The 25145-nt window shown below is 44.0% G+C and overlaps 1 protein-coding gene across 6 annotated transcripts in view; it reads right to left on the minus strand.

Moving 5' to 3' along the window:
• ASAP2 (ArfGAP with SH3 domain, ankyrin repeat and PH domain 2) overlaps positions 1-25145 on the minus strand; it is a 163725-nt gene that overhangs the window by 87503 nt on the left and 51077 nt on the right. For 5 of the 6 annotated variants that reach the window (XM_008179899.4, XM_008179896.4, XM_065590132.1 and 2 more), the window contains 3 exons: positions 21707-21781; positions 18364-18413; positions 738-867 (listed from right to left, as the gene is read on the minus strand). In XM_008179899.4, the coding sequence (XP_008178121.1) occupies positions 738-867; positions 18364-18413; positions 21707-21781 (255 nt within the window). Of the gene's footprint in view, positions 1-737; positions 868-18363; positions 18414-21706; positions 21782-22684; positions 22772-25145 lie in introns of those variants that run through there. The other variant, XM_065590135.1, reaches the window with a different exon arrangement.

A 25145-nucleotide genomic window follows, 5' to 3' on the forward strand; every position in this document is an offset into this window, starting at 1 on the left:
CCCATGGGGCACACCTGCCGGGGCTCAGAGCTTCAGCAGGAATGGGGCTGAAGCCCCAAACCCCGGCAGGTGCCTCCCATGGGGCAGAAGCCCCGAGCCCTGGCAGGCGCACCCAGGCTCTCAAACTTCTGAAGATTGTCGTATGCGGCTCAGAAGATCAGTTTTGTCCACCCCTGATCTAGAATGTCTCAATAGAAGAGGCTCAATTTTCTAACCGGGTCTTAAAGTCTGGCTCCCTGTAACATGAAACCAAAAAGGGTGGGAGCCGTACATCAAATGCTACACAATTACAAACAATCATTGTTACATTATTACTATCATCATGAAGAATGTGAAAGGCAAAGTCCATTACTAATGGCGGTTTGTTTTTCAATACCAGCCCAATGATGTGGAACTGAGATTTTCATATTACTCCACTGCTACAGATAGCGGCCTAAACCCTAAATAATTTGTGGTGTAGTGGTAGTGTGAAGACTAACTGTTTAATTTCATCTGTGAATAACGTATTGAATGAGACATGGGTGATTCTATAATGCATTTGTACGTGAAATAGCAAAGAATGTAGATTCCTTGTTGAAGTTAGTGTAGCAGGGCGAAGAAGTTTAATATCCTGAGTCCAATAAAAAACTTCAAGTTTCCTTTGAATGCAACAGTTGTCATAACACAGAATCTATCTTTTCTCAAATTTCCTTTTTAAGAATATTAATGGAACAATTGAATTCTATGTTAAACCTTACCTCACACATCTGAAGCTGGAAGAACCGTCTTTCTTTCTCCATCTCTTCTGCAATTTCAGCTCCACTTATTTCTGTACGGATCATTCCATGTAGCTTAGCATGCTCCTTTTTCTCTTTCTCTATTTTCGTACTACGTGGAAAAGAACAGCTAAATCAGGTACACTACATGGTGTACTTGTAGTCCTGCAAATTTTAGATTACTTCCAATTTCTATTTCATTTGAAATTTGATAGTGACCAAGAAACAGCCGATGACTTGCTGTGATAGAAGTCTAATCCAACCGTGTTACCATGAGTGACTGACACAGGAACTCAAAAAAAGTGGTAGGAAGATACAGAGTTCTCTCGTTGAGAGGAAAGACATTTATGATTCGAATTAATACATAATCCCAATTGACTAATCTTGGTTAACAGAGCTTAATTCTGTCACTAGATTTTCAGAGCTTCCCCTGTCAGCATGGCTTCCTCTCTGTGTGCAGGGTTCCCAAAGCACAGCTGCCATCTCTTCTGCTGCTGAGCCAGCTGGCACTGGGGATGCCGGCCAGCTGGCTGTGTTGCAGATTTTAAAGTCTGCTAAGCCAAGTGCCTTGATCCTCTGAAGGTTTCTGCCAGTTTTCGGAAACCTATGTGTAACATGGGTTCTACTATATTGAAGCAAGAATTACAGTATTTTCTCAGGTTTCAGAGTAGCAGCCGTGTTAGTCTGTATCCGCAAAAAGAACAGGAGTACTTGTGGCACCTTGGAGACTAACAAATTTATTAGAGCATAAGCTTTCGTGGACTACAGCCCACTTCTTCGGATGCATATACATGGCTGAGCCATTACAAACATTGAATCTATCTCCCCTTGTAAGTATTCTCACACTTCTTATCAAACTGTCTGTACTGGGCTATCTTGATTATCACTTCAAAAGTTTTTTTTTTTCCTCTTACTTAATTGGCCTCTCAGAGTTGGTAAGACAACTCCCACCTGTTTATGCTCTCTGTATGTGTGTATATATATCTCCTCAATATTTATTCCACTCTATATGCATCCGAAGAAGTGGGCTGTAGTCCACGAAAGCTTATGCTCTAATAAATTTGTTAGTCTCTAAGGTGCCACAAGTACTCCTGTTCTTTTTGAGTATTTTCTCATGACATGGTTTTAACATTACTCTAAATGGAGAACCTGAACTTAGTGTAAAATGACTTGCATGTGTTTAGAATTTCCAATCATCAATAAGCTCTGTACTTGCATGTTCTCTCAAGAGAATGATTAAGTGTCTCGTCTTGAGCCCCAAGCAGCCAGGGGATATACCAGAATTAATCTTTCCATCAACCTTGCTGCTGAGAAATGTTCTGGAACACAAACATTTAATCCCCACCACACCCTCCCTATTGGTAAATCAAATAAAACAAATTCCTTGCAATTTTCCAGTATCCTTGGACATATCCAGCTAGCATTTTGCAGTCTTTCAGCCTATGAAGTTTTCCAGGAATGAAGGGATATCCTAAGAAAAACTCCTCCCTCTTTCAGAGATTCATAGCTTTCAAGGTCTGAAGGAACCATTGTAAAATATAAAGACAGCAATTTTTACTCCTCCCACTACAGACACATTTGAATGCAAGACTTCTAGCTTCAGAAGGGGGAACCATTCCCCTAAACCACCGGGCCATCTAACCTCTCCAGGGGATATACATCCTACACAATCATTTACATGAATCAAAAGCTCACTCCAGAACTTTTCTGGAGCCAGACAGAGCCTTGATACTGAATTCATAGGTGAAAAGCTCAATGAAACTTCAAAGAGACAAAAATCACACAGGTTAAGGTCATGGATAGGAATGATCCCATACAGGCATCAGAGGAAGAAATCAGAGGGGTGCCAAGGAAAAGTCTGCATTCCTGTCTCGTTATGGTTACATAGCAGTCCAGAGCTTATCTCTAGGCCCAGTGTTTTTAAGCTTTTACTAGATGATCCTTTATATGTTCAGTGTAAACACCAGGACCAGATGATGTGGAAGTAAACCAACAAAATGAAGACTCCATCATTTTAAGTGCTAAAAATATCAGCATCTCAAATGGTGGTTGCCTATGTAATAATAAGAAAAAGCGAATAATATCAGCAATGGTACAAACAGATCTACCCAAAGAAACCATATGCCAGGCACAAAGGATTAACCAGGCACCAGTTATGAAGAACAAGGGGAAAGGACTGATGCAAAGAATTCACAGAAGACAGTGAAATCAGCTCTCGTTTCTTTTTTGGCACTGTAGGCAGAGTAGCCTGTCCATATGCAAGCTGCTGCCAACAAGGGAAACTAGATGGGTGGGTTGCAAAATGTCAACCATGAGAGAAAATACCGTATCCAAAAACCGTTTTTAAATCTCTCAATTTCAACAGTAGCCCATGGAAAATAATGAGAGAACTGAATTAATTGAAATGTGATCAGGTCTACATCAACAACTACTGGCATCTGATTTTGTCCTCACTCAGGACAAAATTTGAACCTAGATTTTCCAAGAAGATCAATTATGCGAAACTATCCAGGCAATGAAGCAATTACATTTTAGAAAGAAACACAAGGGTAATAACCCCCAAAACACAACAGAAAAACTGTTTAATGCCATAACAAAATATTTTGTAGTTCATTCTAGTTTATTCAGATGGAGGGAGGGGAAACCTTACACACACAAAAAAACCAAACTTTACACACACACAGTGTCACAATCAACTGACCACAACAAAGAGGCAGGGGTTTGCACAGCTACCATGCTGACACCTTCTTCACATGCACATGTAGATATTTGCACTTAGTTTAAAATCAACCCACTGCATTCCATTCAGAGAGCAGTAGGGTAAGACTAATCTAAAATGAGTGGAGATCTGCATAGCAGACAAGAAAAGAACCACTCTGCATGAAAGGGCAAGATGAAGGCCTATAATGAAAAAGTAGCTATGTAGATGTGTGGCAGAGCTCTGACCTTGTCCCCGCGGGTCCTGCATTTCTAGGCGGTATATGCTAGCCTCAGTGGCTCTCTGTGACCCTCCACATAGCCCTTCTCTCTCTAGGGCCAGGGTTACAGTCTACTGAGCCCTTTTCATCACAAGCCAGCAAGGAGGTTGGTGAGAGAACTCCCACAGTCTCTGTTGTCCCTAGAGCTTGTTTTAGAACAGTTTAGCCTCCTGTCCTGACAGGGGACTGACTTCCCCTCCCAGGAGGTGTTCCAGTAGTGGTGGGTTGGGGGGAACCCGGGCCCGCCCTCTACTCCGGGTTCCGGCCCAGGGACCCTAATGGTAGCAGCTGTTGGCAGCCAACCTTTCACTGCCAGAGTTGCTACATTTCCCTGGGCCACTTCCCCACAGCTCTCCTGCTTCTCCCTTACCTTAGGGCTCCCTTATCAATAACTTGAGGGTGTCTTCATTAACCAGCCCTTCAGCCACACTTCCTCTCCTCTGGCTTCCTAGCTCTCCTCTGCCTGACTGGAGTGAGTCAGCGGGCCTTAATTAGAGTCAGGTGGTCACATTAGCTTAATGCCCTCACCTGACTCTTTGCAGGTTAATTGGAGTCAGGTGTTCTCATTAGCCTGGAGCAGGCCCTGCTCTGGTCAATCAGGGAACAGAAAACTGTTAATCCAGTGGCCAGTATATCTGCCTTCTGCTATTCTGCTGTACCCAACTGGCCTGGGTCTATCACATGTCTTATCCAGTTTTCACAGTATGTCACTATTTTTGTATTTGTTTTCCTAGTTTCGGAGTCAAAGTTAGATAATTAGATAACTAGGACTTCTAATACTCTTGAAAAGCTTATTTTGCCTTTTAGAGCTCAAATATGAGAAAAAGCAGGTCACTACTTAAAGGCTTTTACATAGAAAAATCACTATTTCAAAGGAGTTAATTGTTCTTTCATTCTGACACCAACATGGATGTGAATTTATGAAAAACTAGAGGAGATAAGCTATTGCAACAAAAATAGACATCCATTCTAACCTCTAAAGACCACATTTTTAAAGGTAGATTATTTTTGTAATAGAGTTGAAGATACACCATCACTTGTATTTCAAAGGCTATTTCCTTTTATAAAACTCGTGTTATACCTTTCAATCACTGACAGGTCCCCATCAATCCAGTCTCACATTTCAGTCTGACTCTCCAACATATCCTCTTGTATGACTTGCTCTCTACTTAAAAGTTCAAAACGCTTATTCCTCTCCTTGTATTTTCTATCACTATTGACACCACCTCTATCCAAACCCACAATCTAGAAGTCATCTTCAGCCTGTCCCTCTCTTGTCCTGCACATATAAGTGGTCATGTCCAAATCTATCCCCTTCTTCCTCAATAATATTCAAAGATCTATGCAGTGGTATTTCCCATTTTAAGAACAGGGAATCTCACTCAAAATGGAAGAAATGTTTAGTGTGACTACTGTACAATATTGGAAACAGAAACCTTTAACTAACCTTTTACTGTAACTGTTGTTCTTCAAGATGTGTTACACATGTTTTACTCTAGGTGCGTCGTGCCCAGTTGTCAGATTTTTCCCTCAGTGGTACCCATCGGAGCAACCCGAGCGCCCTCTGCTACCCCATGCTACTGCACGCAGATGTAAATGGCAGAGTTGGCCCTGGCACCCATCAGTTCCTTCCTACTGGATAGACTCCAATAGAGAGGGGAAGGATGATGGATCATGAAATGAACATGCACAACAATCACGGGAAAAGATTAGTAACTCTTTTTTCTTTGCATGACTGCACATGTCCATTCCACTGTAGGTCTCAAGCAGTACAAACTGGAGGTTGGCTCGGAGTCTACTTGAATAGGGAACAGAGGATTACTCATCCAAACCGGGCATCGTCTCTGAATTGCTGAGAGATAGCATAATGAGAGGCAAACGTATGGCATAATGACCAGGTTGCAACCTTGCAAATGTCCAAGATGGGAAAGGCTGCAGAAGCCACCTGAGACCTGTTTGACTCTGCCAAAACTCTTCTCTGGGGCATCACATCTGTCAGCTGGTAGCATAATCGAAAACAAGTGGATATCCAAGAAGAGACTGTTTGGGTAGACGCTGGACAGCCTTTCATTCTGTCTGCAATTGTGATGAACAGTTCCACCAAAGACCTAAACGGTTAGTCTGGTTCAGATAAAAAGCCAAAGCTCTTCTACCACCTAGAGTGTAGAGCTTTTACTCATCTTTATGGGCATGAGGCTTTGGAAAGATGATCGGTAAATAAATAGATTGCTTGGTTAATGTGAAAACTGGAAACCTCTTCAGTAAGAAACTTCAGGTGAGGGCAAAAGTAAAACTCTCTCTCTACAGAAGACCATACAGGGAGATTATGATACTAGAGCTCGCAATTCCCCCACTCTCCTGGCTGAGGTAATGGCAACTAAATAGCCACTTTCATTGAAAGGTGTAGCAGGGAACAGGCCACCCGTGACTCAAAGGGAGGACCCATCAGCTTTCCTAAAATTAGATTTAAGTTCCTGTACCTGTGGATATAATCTGTCGAGACCTTTCAAAAATCTGATAGACATAGGATGGGAGAAGAGTGAGCAGTTGTCAACAGGAGGGTGGAAAGCCAACACAGCCATCAGGTGTACTTTGATGGAACTAAAAGTTAACCATTGTTGTTTCAGGAACAAGAGATTTGTTCAATATATGCTGGATAACAGTCCGAGCCATGAAAATGCTTTTTTGCCAGGAACAGGTGGAGAATCTTTTCCATTTAAACAGGTAAATACCCCTAGTCAAAGGCTTTCTACTATTCAGAAGCACTTCCTGTACTCCCTTAAAAATAAACCACTTCCAACTACATCAGCCATGAAGCATCCAGACCATCAGGTGGAAGGCCTTCAGGTTGGGATGTAGAACCTGGTTCTGAGAGACCATGTCTGTGTCTAGCAGGAGTGACAGTGGAGATTTGACCAATAAGGCTACTGAAGCTGAAAATCAGTACTGATGGGGACATGCTGGAGCTATGAGTATGAGGTGAGCCTAGTCTTGTTTGATTTTGGGCAGGAGCGGAACCAGAGGGGAGGCATACAGCAGGCCATTTGATCATGGTAATAGGAAAGCATTTGTCAAAGAACCCAGGCTATAACCCGGCTTGGGAACAAAACTGATTACATGTTCTGTTGGCCTCCGTTGCTTCTGTGGGAGTTCCCCAGAGCTGGAAAATTTATCTGGCAGTATCTGGACAAAGGAATCACTCACAGTGAATGATAAACAACCTGCTTAGGTGGCCTGCCAGAACATTCTGCATCCCTGGAAGGTGGATCCAAGTGGTGATATGGAAATCACCAAGGAGAATCGCTTCTTGGCACAAATGCATTGATCGGGATTCTCCTTGCTTATTCACATAAAACCTGGCTGCTCTATTGTCTATTAGCACCATCAAATTCTTTTGTTCAATGTGTAGAAGAAACGCTATACAAGCCAAATGGACGGCTCACAATTTCCTTACATTTATATGTAGCTTTAGATCCTAAGCAGACCAAAGAGCTTGTGTCGGCAGACCACCCAAGTGATTCCCCCAGATCCAGTTCCAATGCATCTGTAACTAAGGTGAGCATCTGTTTTGGAGCAGCAAAGTGAAGTCCAACACAAACACTGGAGGGTTCTGTCCACCAGTCCAGACAGGACAAGACCTGATTTGGTACTTGGACCACCATGTCCATATGATGAGAGATTGGTGAATACACCAGTACTAACCAACCTTGTAACATTCTGAAGTGCAGTCTGGCAGTACTGCACTAGGTAAATACATGCTGTCTTGTGTCCTAGATGCTTTAGGGAGTTCTGTACTGTAGTGCCACAATGTGCCTTTAAGTCTAGAGCAATGGCACACAATGTTTGAAATTGCAACCATGGCTGGAAGGCCTTGGCCTTCCTAAAATCCAGGACTACTCCAATACATTCTAATTTTTGTGCAGGTGACAGGATTAACTTATCTGGATATTGGCTGTGCTGGACAGAACCTGAGACCAGGACCAGCTTCTCACCAGCCAGGCATCTAGGCAAGTGAACATGTGAACTCTTGACCATTATAGGAATGCTGCTACCACCACCAAACACTTTGTGAACATGAGGGGCTGCAGACAAGCCAAAGAGCAGCACTGAAAATAATCATAAAATCATTGGACTGGAAGGGACCTAGAGAGGTCATCTAGTCCAGTACCCTGCACTCATGGCAGGACTAAGTATTATCTAGACCATTCCTGACAGGTGTTTGTCTAACTTACTCTTAAAAATCTCCAGTGATGGAGATTCCTCCACAACCTCCCTAGGCAATTTATTCCAGTGCTTAACCACACTGACAGTTAGGAAGTTTTTCCTAATGTCCAACCTACACCTCCCTTGCTGCAATTTAAGCCCATTCCTTCTTGTCCTATCCGCAGTGGTTAAGAAAAACAATTCTTTGCTCTCCTCCTTGTAACAACCTTTTATGTACTTGAAAACTGTTATCAAGTACATAAAATGAAGGAGGTTTAGATTGGACATTAGGAAAAACTTCCTGTCAGGGTGGTTCTATCATGTACCCTCTCAGTCTTCTCTTTTACAAATTAAACGAACCCAATTTTTTCCAATCTTCCCTCGTAGATCATGTTTTCTAGACCTTTAACCTTTCTTTTTTGCTCTTCTCTGGACTTTCTCCAATTTGTCCACATCTTTCCTGAAATGTGGTGCCCAGAACAGAACTGGTGCCTCCAGTTGAGGCCTAATCAGCGCACAGTAGAGCGGAAGAATTACTTCTCGTGTTTTGCTTACAATACTCCTGCTAATACATCCCAGAATGATGTTTGCTTTTTTTGAAACAGCGTTACACTATTGACTTATATTTAGCTTGTGGTCCACTATGACCCACAGATCCCTTTCCGCAGTACTCCTTCCTAGGCAGTCCTTTCCCATTTTGTGTGTGCGCAACTGATTGTTCCTTCCTAAGTGGAGTACTTTGCATTTATCCTTATTGAATTTCATCCTATTTACTTCAGCCCATTTCTCCAGTTTGTCCAGATCATTTTGAATTTTAATCCTATCCTCCAAAGCACTTGCAACACCTCCAGGCTTGGTATCATTCGCAAACTTTATGTCTAGTCTCTAAAACCTTGATGAATATATTGAACAGAACCGGACCCAGAACCGATCCCTGCAGGACCCCACTTGCTATGCCATTCCAGCATGACAGTGAACCACTGATAACTACTCTCTGGAAACGATTTTCCAACCAGTTATGCACCCACCTTGTAGTAACTCCATCTAGGTTGTATTTCCCTAGTTTGTTTATGAGAAGGTCATGTGAGACCGTATCAAAAGCCTTACTAAAGTCAAAATATACCACATCTACCACTTCCCCCCTATCCACAAGGCTTGTTACCCTGTCAAAGAGCTATCAGGTTGGTTTGACACAATTTGTTCTTGACAAATCCATGCTGACTGTTACTTATCACCTGTGCTGGTTGTCTGTGCCAGCTGCCTGTGCCGGGAGACTCAGGCTACAGCCTGCTACCAGCCCAGCCCAAGGGCTAGGGCCCTAGATTGTTACTTGCTGTCAGCCCTATTGCGAGCCTGTGAGCTAGAGACTACACAGGGCGCTGCCCTTCCCAGGGGCAGGGACAAGGGGCCCAGACCATGGCTGTGTGTTTGCCTCTGTCAGACGGGCCCAGAGCTCTAGACTGCTTACGGCTCAGCTCCACTGGTGCAACCCGAGGCAGAGGACTAAACCCCAAAACAACGAGGCAGAGTGGCCTCCCTTCCCACTGGAGAGCAAGGGAGCACTATATCCTGAAATTACTATACTATACTTGGCCAAAAGGAAAACTATACTGCAATATGGAAAAAACAGTTTAACCATCTACTGAGTCCAAGTGTAGGGGTATGGACGAGGACTAGGGCTTTTACAAAAAAATTTCAGACACTTAGGCCTTGTCTACACTACCGCGGTAAATCGACCCAAGTTAAGCTACTCCAGCTGCGTGAATAACAGTCAGCATAGCTTAGGTCGACTTACTGCAGTGTCTACACTGCACTGCGTCGACAGGAGACACTCTCCCGTCGACTTACCTTAATCTTCTTGTTCTGGAGTACCGGAGTCGACCAGAGAGCGCTCTGCAGTCAATTTAGTGAGTCTTCACTAGACACACTAAATCAATCCCCACTGCATCGATTGCAGCAGCATCGATCCCTAGTAAGTGTAGACATGGCCAGATATTTTTACATTCCAGAAACTTAAAATGGTTTTAACAGTTTGAGCCTCGCCATTTTTGAAAAGAAAAGGAAAAAAAAAAAGAAAAAAAAAAAGTTAACAAGTGAATTTACCCAAGTGGAAAGAGCATTATATAAACACATGCAACATTTATTTTTCTTACAGATTTAGGTCTGCAGTAACAACCTATTCCTTCTCCAACTGACTTCAAATGGTGCAGAAACAGGCCATGAACAGCGTGTGGATATCTGCATCCATGAGTGTGCATGTTTCTGCACATTGAAGTAATGCACTTTAACTCACTTAACTGATTCCTGTAATCACATGAACACATTCAAATAACAGTTCTGTTTATTTGCAAGGGTATTTAAAATGTGTAGTGAAGGGTGTAATTAATTCATTTGTAGTTTTCAGAATTGAATGGGAAGGTTGGCAGATGAGAGAAGGAGGGCACCAGTTAGCCATAGTCGAAACATCATCTGCTTTCATTGTTTTTCCTTTCGTAGCAGTAGAGCTGCTAGCACAGAACTAACAGACATATTCACTGCCTTACAAAGTAATAAATGCTTTTTAAAAATTAAAAATAGTTTAAAATCAATTTCTTAGGCACAGCACTCTTTGGGGGACAAGAACTGTGTTTTATATGATGTCTGGAATGTGCCTGGTGACATTGGAGGCACTACCATAATAGAAATCAATGCATAAATACCACCACACTACAGCAAGTCTATGGTGCAAGAGCTGATATCACATCATTAATATCTAATACACCACAACAGGGTTGATCAAACTGACATGTGTGGGTGAGATTTGGCTCACCACTTTGTTAAATATGGTCTGCCTGCTGGAAGTCTGAGCAGTTTTTCTGACACATGCATTCCTTCTCCACATGCTCCCTCTGCATGACTGCTGTTAGTGTGTAAGCACATGGGAAAAGCAATGAGAGTGTGTGTGCGGGGGAAGGGGGGGGACGGGACGGACAGAAAAATCAAAAACAAAAAAGAATCTATGCTCCACCCCAGGTCTAGTCAAACAGCCATAATTTGACCAATTCCACTGTCATGTATTAGAGGTATCATCAGTCCAGGAGATCACTGAACTCGAGGCCTGGCAGGTAAGAAAAAGGAACTGGTTTTAAATAATTTACGTTTAAAAAAAAAATATTTGCAATTTGTAAGGTTACATGAGAAGTTTCCTAATGACACAGTCTGAAGATAGAGGTTTTTTTACCAGTAAATATTGGTTTTTAAGAGTGTAATCTATACATATACAAGTGTGCTGCTTGCCAGGAGCTAGGTTTCACAATGTGACGGAGAGACTGCTGAGACTCATCAAGCCCTCGGATTGCTACCCCTTCCTGCTTCTCCACGTGGGCACCAATGATACTGCCAAGAATGACCTTGAGCGGATCACTGCAGACTACATGGCTCTGGGAAGAAGGATAAAGGAGTTTGAGGCGCAAGTGGTGTTCTCGTCCATCCTCCCTGTGCAAGGAAAAGGCCCGGGTAGAGACCATCAAATTGTGGAAGTCAATGAATGGCTACGCAGGTGGCGTCGGAAAGAAGGCTTTGGATTCTTTGACCATGGGACGGTGTTCCAAGAAGAAGGAGTGCTAGGCAGAGACAGACTCCACTTAACGAAGAGAGGGAAGAGCATCTTCACAAGCAGGCTGGCTAACCTAGTGAGGAGGACTTTAAACTAGGTTCACCGGGGGAAGGAGACCAAAGCCCTGAGGTAAGTGAGATGCTGGAAGGAAGCACAAGCAGGAGAGCGCAAGAGGGGAGGACTCCTGCCTCATATTGAGAAAGCAGAACGATCAGCAAGTTATCTTAAGTGCCTATAAACAAATGCAAGAAGCCTGGAAAACAAGCAGGGAGAACTGGAAGTCCTGGCACAGTCAAGAAATTATGATGTGATTGAAATAACAGAGACCTGATGGTATAAATCACGAGACTGGAGTACTGTCATGGATGGATAGGCAGGGTAGAAAAGGTGGAGGAGTTGCATTGTATGTAAGAGAGCAGTAGGACTGCTTAGAGCTCCAGTATGAAACTGCAGAAAAACCTGAGTGTCTCTGGATTAAGTTTAGAAGTGTGAGCAACAAAGGGGATGTCGTGGTGGGAGTCTGCTATAGACCACCAGACCAGGGGGATGAGGTGGACGAGGCTTTCTTCCGGCAACTAACAGAAGTTACTAGATCACAGGCAGGGCTGGCTTTAGGCCGATTCGGCTGAATCGGGCCCGCACCTAAGAGGGCCCCGCAGCTGTCCACCCCACCCCCGCCCCCAGCTCACTTCCCCATCCTCCCCTCCCCTGCTTCCCGCGAATCAGCTGTTCGCGGGAAGTCTGAAAAGAAGCAGGGGCAGGCGGGCAGCAGCAGGTAAGCTGGGGCGGTGGGCGCGAGTAGGGCTCCGGGGAGGTGCGGCACGGCCCAGTCCGGCCCCGGCCGAGCACCCCCAACCCCGGCCCCAGCGGCTCTGGCTCCAGCCCGGCTCGGGGCCCAGGGCACCGGCCCCGGTTCTGGCCGAGCGCGCTGGCCCCAGCCCCGCGGCGCCGGCCCAACGCCGAGCGGCTCTGGCTGCGGCCCGGCCCGGGTCCCGGGGCACCGGTTCCGCCCGAGCACCCCCGGCGGCTCCGGCCCCAGCTGAGTACCCCTGGCCCGAGCGGCTCTGGCCCCGGCGGCTCTGGCTCGGACCCCGGGGCACCGGCCCCGGCCGAGTGACTCTGACCCAGCCCCAGCCGAGCAGTGCTGGCCGAGCACCCCCGGACCCAGCCCCAAACCGCGCAACCCCGGCAGGAGGAATTGGGCCCCGCCCTTGCTAAGGCCGGCCCTGATCACAGGCCCTGGTTCTCATGGGGGACTTCAATCACCCCAATATCTGCTGGGAGAGCAATACAACGGTGCACAGACAATCCAGGAAGTTTTTGGAAAGTATAGGGGACAATTTCCTGGTGCAAGTGCTGGAGGAACCAACTAGGGGCAGAGCTCTTCTTGACCTGCTGCTCACAAACAGGGAAGCATTAGTAGGGGAAGTAAAAGCGGATGGGAACCTGGGAAGCAGTAACCATGAGATGGTCGAGTTCAGGATCCTGACACAAGGAAGAAAATACGGACCCTGGACTTCAGAACAGGGCTTTGGAGCGGAGCCCGGAGCTGGAGCGTGGAGCAGCTCCAGAGCAGTGGAGCAGCAGGTTTTTGCCTGGAGCTGGAGCGGAGCCGGAGCACAGCTCCAAAGCCCTGCTTCAGAAAAGCAGACTTTGACTCCCTCAGGGAACTGATGAGCAGGATCCCCTGGGAGAATAACATGGAGGGGGAAAGGAGTCCAGGAGAACTGGCTGTATTTTAAAGAATCCTTATTGAGGTTGCAGGAACAAACCATCCCGATGTGTAGAAAGAATAGTAAATGTGACAGGCGACCAGCTTGGCTTAACAGTGAAATCCTTGCTGATCTTAAACACAAAAAAGAAGCTTACAAGAAGTGGAAGATTGGACAAATGACCAGGGAGGAGTATAAAAATATTGCTCGGGCATGCAGGAGTGAAATCAGGAAGGCCAAATCACACTTGGAGTTGCAGTTAGCAAGAGAAGTTAAGAGTAACAAGACGGGTTTCTTCAGGTATGTTAGCAACAAGGTGGTGGTCAAGGAAAGTGTGGGCCCCTTACTGAATGAGGGAGGCAACCTAGTGACAGAGGATGTGGAAAAAGCTAATGTACTCAATGCTTTTTTTGCCTCTGTCTTCACGAACAAGGTCAGCTCCCAGACTACTGCACTGGCAGCACAGCATGGGGAGGAGGTGACCAGCCCTCTGTGAAAAAAGAAGTGGTTGAGGACTATTTAGAAAAGCTGGACGAGAACAAGTCCATGAGTCCGGATGCGCTGCATCCGAGGGTGCTAAAGGAGTTGGCGGATGTGATTGCAGAGCCATTGGCCATTATCTTTGAAAACTCATGGCAATCGGGGGAGGTCCCAGATGACTGGAAAAAGGCTAATGTAGTGCCCATCTTTAAAAAACGGAAGGAGGAGGATCTGGGGAACTACAGGCCAGTCAGCCTCACCTCAGACCCTGGAAAAATCATGGAGCAGGTTCTCAAGGAATCAATTCTGAAGCACTTAGAGGAGAGGAAAGTGTTCAGGAACAGTCAGCATGGATTCACCAAGGGCAAGTCACGCCTGACTAACCTAATTGCCTTCTATGATGAGATAACTGGCTTTGTGGTTGACAGGAAAGCAGTGGACATGTTATTCCTTGACTTTAGCAAAGCTTTTGATAGAGTCTCCCACAGTATTCTTGCTGGCAAGTTAAAGAAGTATGGGCTGGATGAATGGACTATAAGGTGGATAGAAAGCTGGCTAGATCGTCGGGCTCAAAGGGTAGTGATCAATGGCTCCATGTCTAGTTGGCAGCCGGTATCAAGTGGCGTGCCCCAAGGATCGGTCCTAGGGCCGGTTTTGTTCAATATCTTCATTAATGATCTGGAGGATGGTGTGGATTGCACCCTCAGCAAGTTTACAAATGACACTAAACTGGGAGGAGTGGTAGATACGCTGGAGGGTAGGGATAGAATTCAGAGGGATTTAGGCAAATTAGAAGATTGGGACAAAAGAAATCTGATGAGGTTCAACAAGGACAGGTGCAGAGTCCTGCACTTAGAATGGAAGAATCCTATGCACTGCTATAGACTAGGGACCCAATGGCTAGGTAGCAGTCCTGCAGAAAAGGACCTAGGGGGTACAGTGGACGAGAAGCTGGATATGAGTCAACAGTGTGCCCTTGTTGCCAAGAAGGCTAATGGCATTTTGGGCTGTATAAGTAGGGGCATTGCCAGCAGATCGAGGGATGTGATCATTCCCCTCTATTTGGCATTGCTGAGGCCTCATCTGTAGTACTGTGTCCAGTTTTGGGCCCCACACTACAAGAAGGAAAAATTGGAAAGAGTCCAGCGGAGGGCAACAAAAATGATTAAGGAGCTGGAGCACATGGCTTATGAGGAGAGGCTGAGGGAACTGGGATTGTTTAGTCTGCAGAAGAGAAGAATGAGGGGGGATTTGATAGCTGCTTTCAACTACCTGAAAGGGGGTTCCAAAGAGGATGGATCTAGACTGTTCTCAGTGGTAGCAAATGGGGGAGGTTTAGGTTGGATATTAGGAAAACCTTTTTCACTAGGAGGGAGGTATATCACAGTTACAGTGTAAAAGGAACCTATCTGTGGACCAAAGTCTAGATACAGACACGAATGCATGCAAGCCCCGAAGTCTAAACAATCATTTCAGGATATTAAAACACTGTGCTGCTTAAATAGGAAATAATCTTGTGGATACCCCTGATTAGTTGGACAGGGTTGGAGCTAGTCCTGTAGAAAGAGGCAATATGATACCAATGTCACCATGTAGATAACAATTTTCATGTGCTGAGCAAGCAAGGAATAGCACTACAAACCAACAATTCCGAGCAACCAGTGTTTTCAATTTCAGTTGAGAATCCCAAATTTACAAGTTGAAGTGCTTTCGCACAGGGCATGGTCACTACCTGCAGATTCAAGCTCAGGTAAATTTACAACAACATGAAAACATTTCTGAGCTGCACCTGAAACAAACAGCCTGTAATGTTCAAACTGAGGAGGAAAATCTAAAGTATTTCTGGCACTGCAGTAGAATAAGCTCCAGGACTAAAGCATCAGAAACGCGGCATCAGAAGGCCCAATTCAACCTGAATTGAGTCCTTTGCTACCAAAGCAGTGTGGTCCCAGCAGTGGCTGCCAAAATTTCTTTTTTTATTATTGATGTATTTATTTGTTTTAAACTGCTGCTCCTTGAAGTTTGGGGGATATCAGTATATAATTGATTGTAAATAAATAGGACAAGCATTCAGACCCAGTGATCCACCATCACAATAGTAGAGTGGACTTTAGGGAAGCTCTTTATAGCCTGTCTTCCAAAACAAAGCATTGAAACTAGAATTGAAACCTAGGTGTCTCTAGGAAGTAACAGCCTTGGACAGTTTCAAAATCAGGCCATCAGCACCAGCTTTGAGGTCTGAATCACTTTCAGAACCAATAAGTGGTGTGATACTGAAGGAGACATTATAGGCACTGGAGCTACCTTAGTCTCAGAATGGGAAAAGTTTTTTCAAGATTTCAGAACCAAGGATGTCTTGGCATTCAAGAACACCTTGTTTAGGGAACCCAGTTGAAGAATTTTGTAGCTGACTAAGGCCATTCTGGGTCCTCCTCAGAACTGTCAGCCTGAAAATTTGTCAGTTCTACTGATTTCATCTGGAGAGACTCCCACAAAAGGAATGCCTAGAGCCTCAGTCAACTATGACCGAGAACTTGGATTAAACCACCATCTCTGAACAGAGTTTAACATGCAACTAAGCATCTGACCACTGGAGAAATTCTGGGGCGCAATGCCAACATTTAGGGGTGCCAACTCAGTAGACTCCAAATTATCAGGAGACTATGGTGCCACCTATAAAAACCCAAAATCAATGGTGCCAGGTTCTCAGAACCAGACTCAGTCCGTCTGTGAACCACTTATGTTAGACAGTGTCACAGCATCAGATTCTCCTGATCCTGTGTTGCTGGATACTCAATATTGGACTGCTCAGTATAGAGTTGACGGTGCCAGAAAATCAAGGGTGCTGGATATTTGGACTCAAACGCAGCTACCCATGACAAATCAGGCAACCTTGGTGATGCTGAAATATGGTATAACACCCCTTTAATAAGTGGCACATCAGATAAGTCAGTTGCGCTGGCATTGGATCCAATGACTTGGGCAAATCCACCAACCTGGGTATCATTGATACGAGGCACTAAATCATTTAACAAATGGTTTACCCACGATAACAGAGGTGGAGCCTTAGCACTGAGTTATGTTGACTCAGATGGATCTTATGCCCATTTCAGTTGGATACACGAAGTCAACTAAGGTCGACTTTAGTGCCACTTATACTCAGCACCACGCCACGTCAAGAAACTGGCTCACCGGAGTAAATTGTGCCAGATCCACGGCACTTGGACCCAAAAGGATCCAAAAGGATCTGGGGATCTAACTCCAGTTATACTGATACTGATCCACTTCAAGCACATGGTATACCTGCCAACAGTATCAAAATCTTGGCACCAGATTCCGACAACACAGACAGTAGTGGGAATGATACTACCATGGACAACATGCAGTGTAAATGTAGCCATATCGGTCCCAGAATATTAGAGAGACTAGGTGGGTGAGGTAACACATTTACTGTACCAACTTTTGTGGGTGAGAGAGACAAGTTTTCAACCCAGACAGAGCTCTGTGTGGCTTGAAAGCTGATCTCTCTCACCAACAGAAGTTGGTCCAAAAAAAAAAAAAAGATATTACTTCATCAACCCTGTCTCTCTATTTCATCAAGAGGGACCATGGCACTGGATAATAGCCATTGGATGGATCTGGGGATACCCATAGTGTTGGAATCTCAGCCCTGAACAAGGTCAACCTCAGTGTCATATCAGCAATGATGGAATGTCAGCACCAAATGACGTCACCCCAAAGGGGTCCAGAAACCTCAGTGCCAAGTCAACTGCCAGAATTTCAGTGCAAGGCCCAGTCAGGTAAGAAAGGGAGAAGGACATAATTAAGCCAGGCACAGAGCCACTTAGGCTAGCAGCTGTCCAGAGTTGATGCTGGACTTACATATTTCCAGATTTAGTTGACTGGGCCTGGGAAGTTCTGTCCCACCCCACAATAATCAATAGGGGCGCAAGAGGCATCCTTCCCACTTCTCTGGACTGCTCAGACTCAGCCATGCCAGACTCACACCTTCTTTGTTATTCTAAATAAAAAAACTGTATGAAATGACCAACAATCTAACTAAACTGAAAATGGTCCATGAAAAGGCAGAAGGAGGCAGGAAAATAAAAAATGACAGAAATAATAAGGACACTATATGCAATCCAAGTTCACTGCACCTTCAGTAGTTTAAGAAGGAATTAAAGGGGGGTTGGGACCACTTGCTCTTTTATACCCTCAGAACCCTCCACCAGGGGAGGGAGAAAGGGGGCAAGTGGACCCCAGTGGACATTGTTCTCCAGAAGGCACTCAAAGAACAGTACCTCTCCCCATATGCAGTGAAGGGGGTAATAAAGGTGGACTGGTTATGACTGCTCTCTAATGGGAACATTATTAAGCACACAAGCTTACCAAAAATGGAACGCATTTTTTAACCATCATTGCCATAGCACAATAAATGATAATTAACTTAATTCATAAGTTATATTATCAACTACAGAATTCTAAAATAATTTTTCCATAGATCAGTATTGTGCACATGCTTTGAAAGAAATTATGCTCAGGATCTCAGGTGGGGCTCAAGGTGTTACAATAACATAAACCACCACCACCTCTACATTTCAAATTATGCTCTACACTTTTATTAAAAAGGAAATACATACACTTTTGTTTCGTAGTCCTTCCAAGCCTTATCAAAAGGTTTTTTCAGATCCTGTCAACATAGGAAAAAGACATTTAACATGGCTAAGTATTTGCTACAAAAAACACAGTAGATCTAATCACCCAGGCCCAGGCATTGTTGTGGGTGCTTAGTACAGGACTGACAGGGAACAAGGAGCCCTTCCTCTCCCCTTCCCCCTCCCCCTTTGTGCAGCTCACATAAGAGCTGGGAAAAAAAGAGCTCAGGTGTGTGTAAGGACTGCTTCCTAACTACTACTCCAAGAGTGCATAGCTGCATGCAAGTGTGCATGGGGAACAGATTATGCAGCATCCTTAAAAAAAAACAAAAACAAAGAACATATGGCAGTGTGCATGCTCCCCCTGCACACTGCATAGCTCAGAAAGGCATTTGGCCTCTAAAACTGCCCTTGAGGCAATTCAGCTCTACACCACCTGAAAGTCTTTGCCTAAATGGTACAATCAAGTCTTTAGTAAAGACTTAGTCATTTGACTTCAGTGGGAATAGGATTGGGCCCTACTGGCCCAAATCCTGCAGCCTAACTCAGATGCAGAATTTCCCTGGACTTCAAAAAGAGCAAACTAGAGGATTTGGCTCTGAGCACAAGATAACTTGGATAAGTGCTTATTTTTACAAGGCATTCAATTGTTTTATTAGCATCTAATGTGCTCGGTGATTGAAGTTTTATTACATGATTAGAGAGATCAGCCCACTATAGATCAAACAATATTACTAACTACCAAAATTAGAAAAAAAATGATAATACATAGCAGAAACCACACATTTCCTTAAAACAATTATTTATGAAATCCATATTCATAATTATTCACTTAAGCCACAGACCAAGGCGACAGCATTGTAAGGACTGAGGGCCCAGTCTTAGGGTTACCATATTTAACAAATAAAAAAAGAGGACCCTCCACGGGCCCTGGCCTCGCCCATTTCCCACCCCAGACCCGCCCCAACTCCGCCCCCTCCTCCCTCCCACTCCCAGCCACGCGAAAAGGGCTGCCCGAGCGCTACCGGCTTCACGGTTTGCCGGGCAGCCCCCAGACCCTGCGCCCCCGGCCGGCGCTTCCCCAGCGCAGCTGGAGCCCGGGAGGGGAAGCGCCCAGCCGGGGGCGCAGGGTCTGGAGGCTGCCCGGCAAACCGTGAAGCTGGTAGCGCTCGGGCTTCGGGCAGCTCCCATGCCTCCGGACCCCAGCCGCCGACCAGGCACTTCCCCTCCCGGGCTCCAGCGGCGCAGGGTCCGGAGGCATGGGGGCTGCCCGAAGCCCGTAGCGCTTGGCTCTTAAACAGAGCCGAAGAGTCAGGGGAGGAGCAGAGCCGCCACGGCCGGAGGCTCTGCTCCTCCCCTGACTCTTCGGCTCTGTTTAAGAGCCGAGCTGCCCGAGCACTACCGGCTTCGGGCAGCCCCCATGCCTCTGGACCCTGCGCCGTCAGAGCCCAGGAGGGGAAGTGCCCGGCTGGCGGCTGGGGTCCGGAGGCAAGGGGGCTGCCTGAAGCCCATAGCGCTCGGGCAGCTCGGCTCTTAAACAGAGCCGAAGAGTCAGGGGAGGAGCAGAGCAGCCGCGGGAGGGGAAGTCCCCGGCCGGCATTTTCCCGAACATGTTCGGCTTTTTGGCAATTCCCCCAGGACGGGGGTTTGATTACCAAAAAGCCGGACATGTCCGGGAAAAACCAGACGTATGGTAACCCTACCCAGTCCTCCAAATACTTAGCATCAATGACACTCATGAGTAATGCTACTCCTTTGCATAAATGTTTGGAGGACTGCTTAGGAAACCATCAGCATAGCACTTTCAAATCATTATAGAACAAAGACAATATTTTCTTTTTTGCTTTGCTGCATTTCTACTTCCTCCTTTTTTTACCTGTTTATAACATTAACAGAACCAACATATACAGCAGAGTGGATTGTAATAAACTGATTTTGCACTTGAACAAACACCAAATCAAAGGTGAGGCATGAAAAAGCTATCTACTGCTTTGTACAGTGTGCTGCTATGCACAGTATCCTGAATTATATGAATCCTGTGTCTCATTTGTTTCTGCAGATTAGTTGTGAAAATAAAAATCAAATGATTTCATCTTGTTAAACATACCCAAATATTACACTGAAATGGAATGGTCTCAGGCAGTCAAGAATACAGGGATACAAGAGAGTCTCTTGTCCCCACATTAACACCCTGATTCTGCAACATGCTTAACTTTATGTACTGTGAATAGTTCCATTGTCAGTTGGACCGACTACACACAATGTGTAAGGTTAAAACACTTGCTAAGTCTTTGCAGGATTGGGACCTCGGCTCTCTTTCCCAATTCAGTTATGAAAGAAGGAAAACAAAAATATGCTGCAGTTATTGGCCTGTAGTGCAGGAACGGGTTAGAAAGAGGTAAAAGGGGGAGGAAAAGTTGAGATAACTAGAAGGAAGCTAAAGGGTCTAACCATTTTTGTCTGTTTTTTTTTTTTTTTTTAAAGAAGCATTTTACCTTTCTGCAGTTTACAGCCTATTTTGTAGGATTTTTGTTCTGTTTTTTTCCCCTTTAATTTAAAAATTTCAGAACAACTGCTTCCAGTTGCTTCCTCATTGTTCACTAATAACCAGACCCTAAGCTAAAAAAAACTCCTAGGCCATTGGCTTAGAAATTTGTTACAAAAAACGCATCAGCATTAGGGTTCTAAGTTTATTCAACTCAGGACACAGTTATTACTTCAGGCAGGACGCATCCAGAGTTTAAATTCTATATTTATTCATGCTAAACAAAAAGTTTCACCTACTCAAGTGTAAAGCTCCAAATAAATTTACAATGCTATATAATGTTCATAGTAATCCTTTTAAATTAAACACAAGTTCTTAAGCATCTCTCCCCACGTATTTTATCTGAGCTCTGTGCAATCCTTGCAATCTTCTACCATAGCTTCAAGATTATTATACCTTCTGAAGGAACTTTGTCCTTTGGTTTTGTAATTAACTACACACTGTACTATAGCTAAGCCACAAGGGCAAAGAAGTAATTCCGTTCACAGCTGATTTCAAGGGCATTCCTTAGTTACCAGGTAGTGAAGTAGTATACTAGCATATGGGGGTAGCTGTGTTAGCCTGTATCCACGAAAACAACAAGGAGTCCGGTGGCACTTTAAAAACTAACAGATTTATTTGGGCATAAGCTTTCGTGGGTAAACAACCTCACTTCTTCAGATGCATGGAGTGAAATACATACTAGCATATGTATTTTTTCAACTAAAATTAAATTGGTACATTAGCCATATATATTTGTACCAAAAATAACTTTATAAAAACAGAAATAAATGATTACCATACCCCTTTTACTCCTTTTAGGTCTCCCTTAAGCAAACTGTCCAATGGGAAAGTGATTATGTTGTTCATATTCTGTATCTGTAACAAAAAAATTAAATTATGCTTTAGTTCAAGATTTTTAACATACTATAATGAAAAATGTACATTCTTTGGCTTCACTCAAATATTTGAAAAGTTTTAATTTCTCTTCCTAATACTGTTTAGTAAGTATTTATTAGTACAATCAATAATCGAAGATACATGCAATCTGACTGAACCTTAGAACGCATATCTGCAAACACTACCAAACATACAAAGTGTCTGCAGCTGGGATGGCAGTAAACACAACATACAGTAGAGATTGCAAAATGAGTCCATTCATTTCTGCACTATCTGCTTTTTGTCTGTTTAAATTATAATATTAATATATTTTTTTCTATGTTTAATATATTTCAGCCTATTATTGATGATTATCTATTTTCCAATCTCTTAAACCACATCAGTATAGACTTATGTGTATGCTTAATTTTAAGTACAGGAGCAGTCCCACTGAACTCAATGGAACTACTTAACACATAATCAAACATACATATCAAATCTCTGCAGGACCAAGACCTTACAGATTATCAATTTAACATGAGAGACTGTCACCCTTACTCATGTTGATTAGTGCCTTATGCTGCAGTATTTCCTATTTATATTGCTGGGAATACTAACAGAGTAAGGTACTATATAACATAAAGGAGGCAGAATCTAGCCCTTTGAAGACTGCTGGTTTGGATATATAATATATGTAACATGCATTCTTAAAGGGGTAGGTTTTCAAGGAAGTATGCAAGAACTGTTTATTTTTAAACAGAAAAATATTAATTTTGGAAAAGGTACTAAAGATTTTATGATGACATAACATTTAAGAATAAGCAAAATATCACAGGGGAAAAAATCATTTCATTTAGAAAGAAAGGAGAAAGGACAGCACAATTTTGGATTTAAATACCATACCTTTAGCCACATTCACATAACATTTTGATTAAACAAAATAACTAAAGCAAGAAATAATGCTGTATGACCATGGGTAGCAGATACCAGTAAATCTCTATAAAGTGTTTCATCTCATCATATGATTCAGGCACAATGTTCAAGCTGTGGGCGCTATGTTAAATTTTAACTTAGTACGAATATACACATTGCATTGAGAGTAAGAGATGGTGTAACAGAACTGCATCAATGAAAAAGATTAATTTATGTTAACATATGAATAATTTTTTTAAGGGAAGATTTCCCCACCCCATCCTCCACCCACAGAAACCAGGCAACGCACAGAAAATTGTACAATGGGTGGGATTTTCAAAAGTGCTCAGTGTATACAAAGAGCTTTATATCACCTAATATCAAATCCTACAGTCACTTAAGCAGTGCTAACAATCTCTCAAGAGAGTCCCATCTAATTTTCCGCAGCCAGAAAGAGGAAGATGCAAACAGGAACCTCAAGAAAGGAGTCTGAAGCAGTATAATTGCAGAGAAGGGATTCATTTCCAGCCCAGAACAGTACATATCAAGAGTTACCATCTAATGGCTCTTTGGTGGCTTAAGTGAAATGATCTCAGCGGTCCCAATACTGTCCTCAGAGGGCAGCTATGCATGTAAAAAAAAAAAAAAAAAAAAAAAAAAAAAACCATCATCATCGACACACTTGGCACTTACTACATAAGCCTCAGAAGACAGGCCAAAGAGTAATTAGGCCTGGAGATCTGACTAAACCTTCAAGCCTAAGGATAGTTTCTTCACAGGGGGGGATGAGGTACGTTAGTGGCAGCACATACATTTTCACTTGACCAAACACATTGCATCTTTTCTGTGGATAGAGGTCATTTAGTCTCAATGACTCAGAAGCGGTCTCTTTTTATGTGAATTAATTTCACATGGAACAAAAAAATTGGTAGCAGTAATGTTTTTACATGATTAGTGCTGAAAGTGATTTGTCTGCTCCACACTGACTGCTAAGTCATGCTTAGCATTCCAACATCTACACATCAACATAATTGTGTTTAAACATGACGAAATGGGAGGCTACTTACCAGTAAACTGGATGTTGAAGATGTGTGGTCCCTATCTATGTTCCACTGAGAGTTATACATGCACACCATGTATTCGGAGCTGGAGAATTTGAAAGTTGCGTCCATTGGTCCAACTGCCTCTCCAGTTCCTTCTCTACCATGAATCAGATAAGATCAAAAGCAGAGAAGAGGGAGAACAGGTAGTGGAATACAGATAGGGATCACACATATTGAAGAGCTTCCAGTTACAGGTAAGTAACCTCCCATTCTTCTGGTCCCTATTGTATTCTACTTCAGGTGACTAACAAAAAGTACCTAAGTAGGATGAGGGTGTGAGCATATAGATGGTAGGGCTGAGCAGAGTACCACAATCCTAACTGTGGCATCAGCAGAAGAGTCCTGGCACCAGGGCATGTCTGGCAAATGCGTGAATAGAGCCTCATGTGGCCACTTTACAGATATCCAGAAGTACCACCTCCTGAAGAGATGCCACAGTTGTTGCTTGCTCTCTGGCGGAATGACTATTATACAATGGCAGATGGGAGAGGAGGTTCAACAGCTGATAGAGTAGAATGCAATCACAGATCCATTTGGAGATTCTCTGGGTGGAGATGACATGCCCTCTGACTCTCTGCTATGATGATGAACAGTCTCAGGGATTTTCTGATTGTTTTGTTCCCTGAAGGTAAAAGGCCAAGGCCCGCCAAATGTCAAGGGAGTGGAGTTTTCATTCCTCTGTGGAAGCATTTGGTTTTGGGAAGAAGAGCACACAGGTTAATCAATTGGTTATGGTGACATTCCAAAACTAGTTGGGGCTGAATTTGGGATGTAGACACAAAGAAACCTTATCCTTATGGAACATAGTGAACAGAGGATCTGTCATCATCGCTCCAAGTTTGCCAAGCTCTTTACCTGGGGTGATGGTTACAAGGAAAGTCGGTCCACTCCACCCTTTATCCCCTTAGACGGAGGCACGAGGTAAGCCAGGGTGTACGTACGTCCAATGGACAATACTTTCAAATTCTCCAGCTCCAGACGTACAGTGCGCATGCATAACTCATAGGAAAATACAATAAGGACTATCACTTGAACAATTCTGCAACCCAGACAAACCCTTAAGGGATAAATGGAGAAATGTGATGAACATGAACCCCGAATACAGCTGAAGGCTTCACAAGGAAAAAAAAGAGACACAGAAAGGCTACCAGAGAAATCACATATTTCTGTTAGGATTTTATCCTATGAAATATCATCATCCTACATCCAACCTAGCAAGCTATGCTTTCATAGTCTAAACCAGTGGCCACCAACCGGTTGATCGTGATCAGCTGGACAATCCTGGAGGATCTCCCAGTTGATCGCAATCTCCGGCTGCGCAGCGGGGCTGCCGCTAAGACAGGCTCCCT

Source organism: Chrysemys picta, chromosome 3, assembly GCF_011386835.1.
Source record: "Chrysemys picta bellii isolate R12L10 chromosome 3, ASM1138683v2, whole genome shotgun sequence".
NCBI lineage: Eukaryota > Metazoa > Chordata > Testudines > Emydidae > Chrysemys > Chrysemys picta.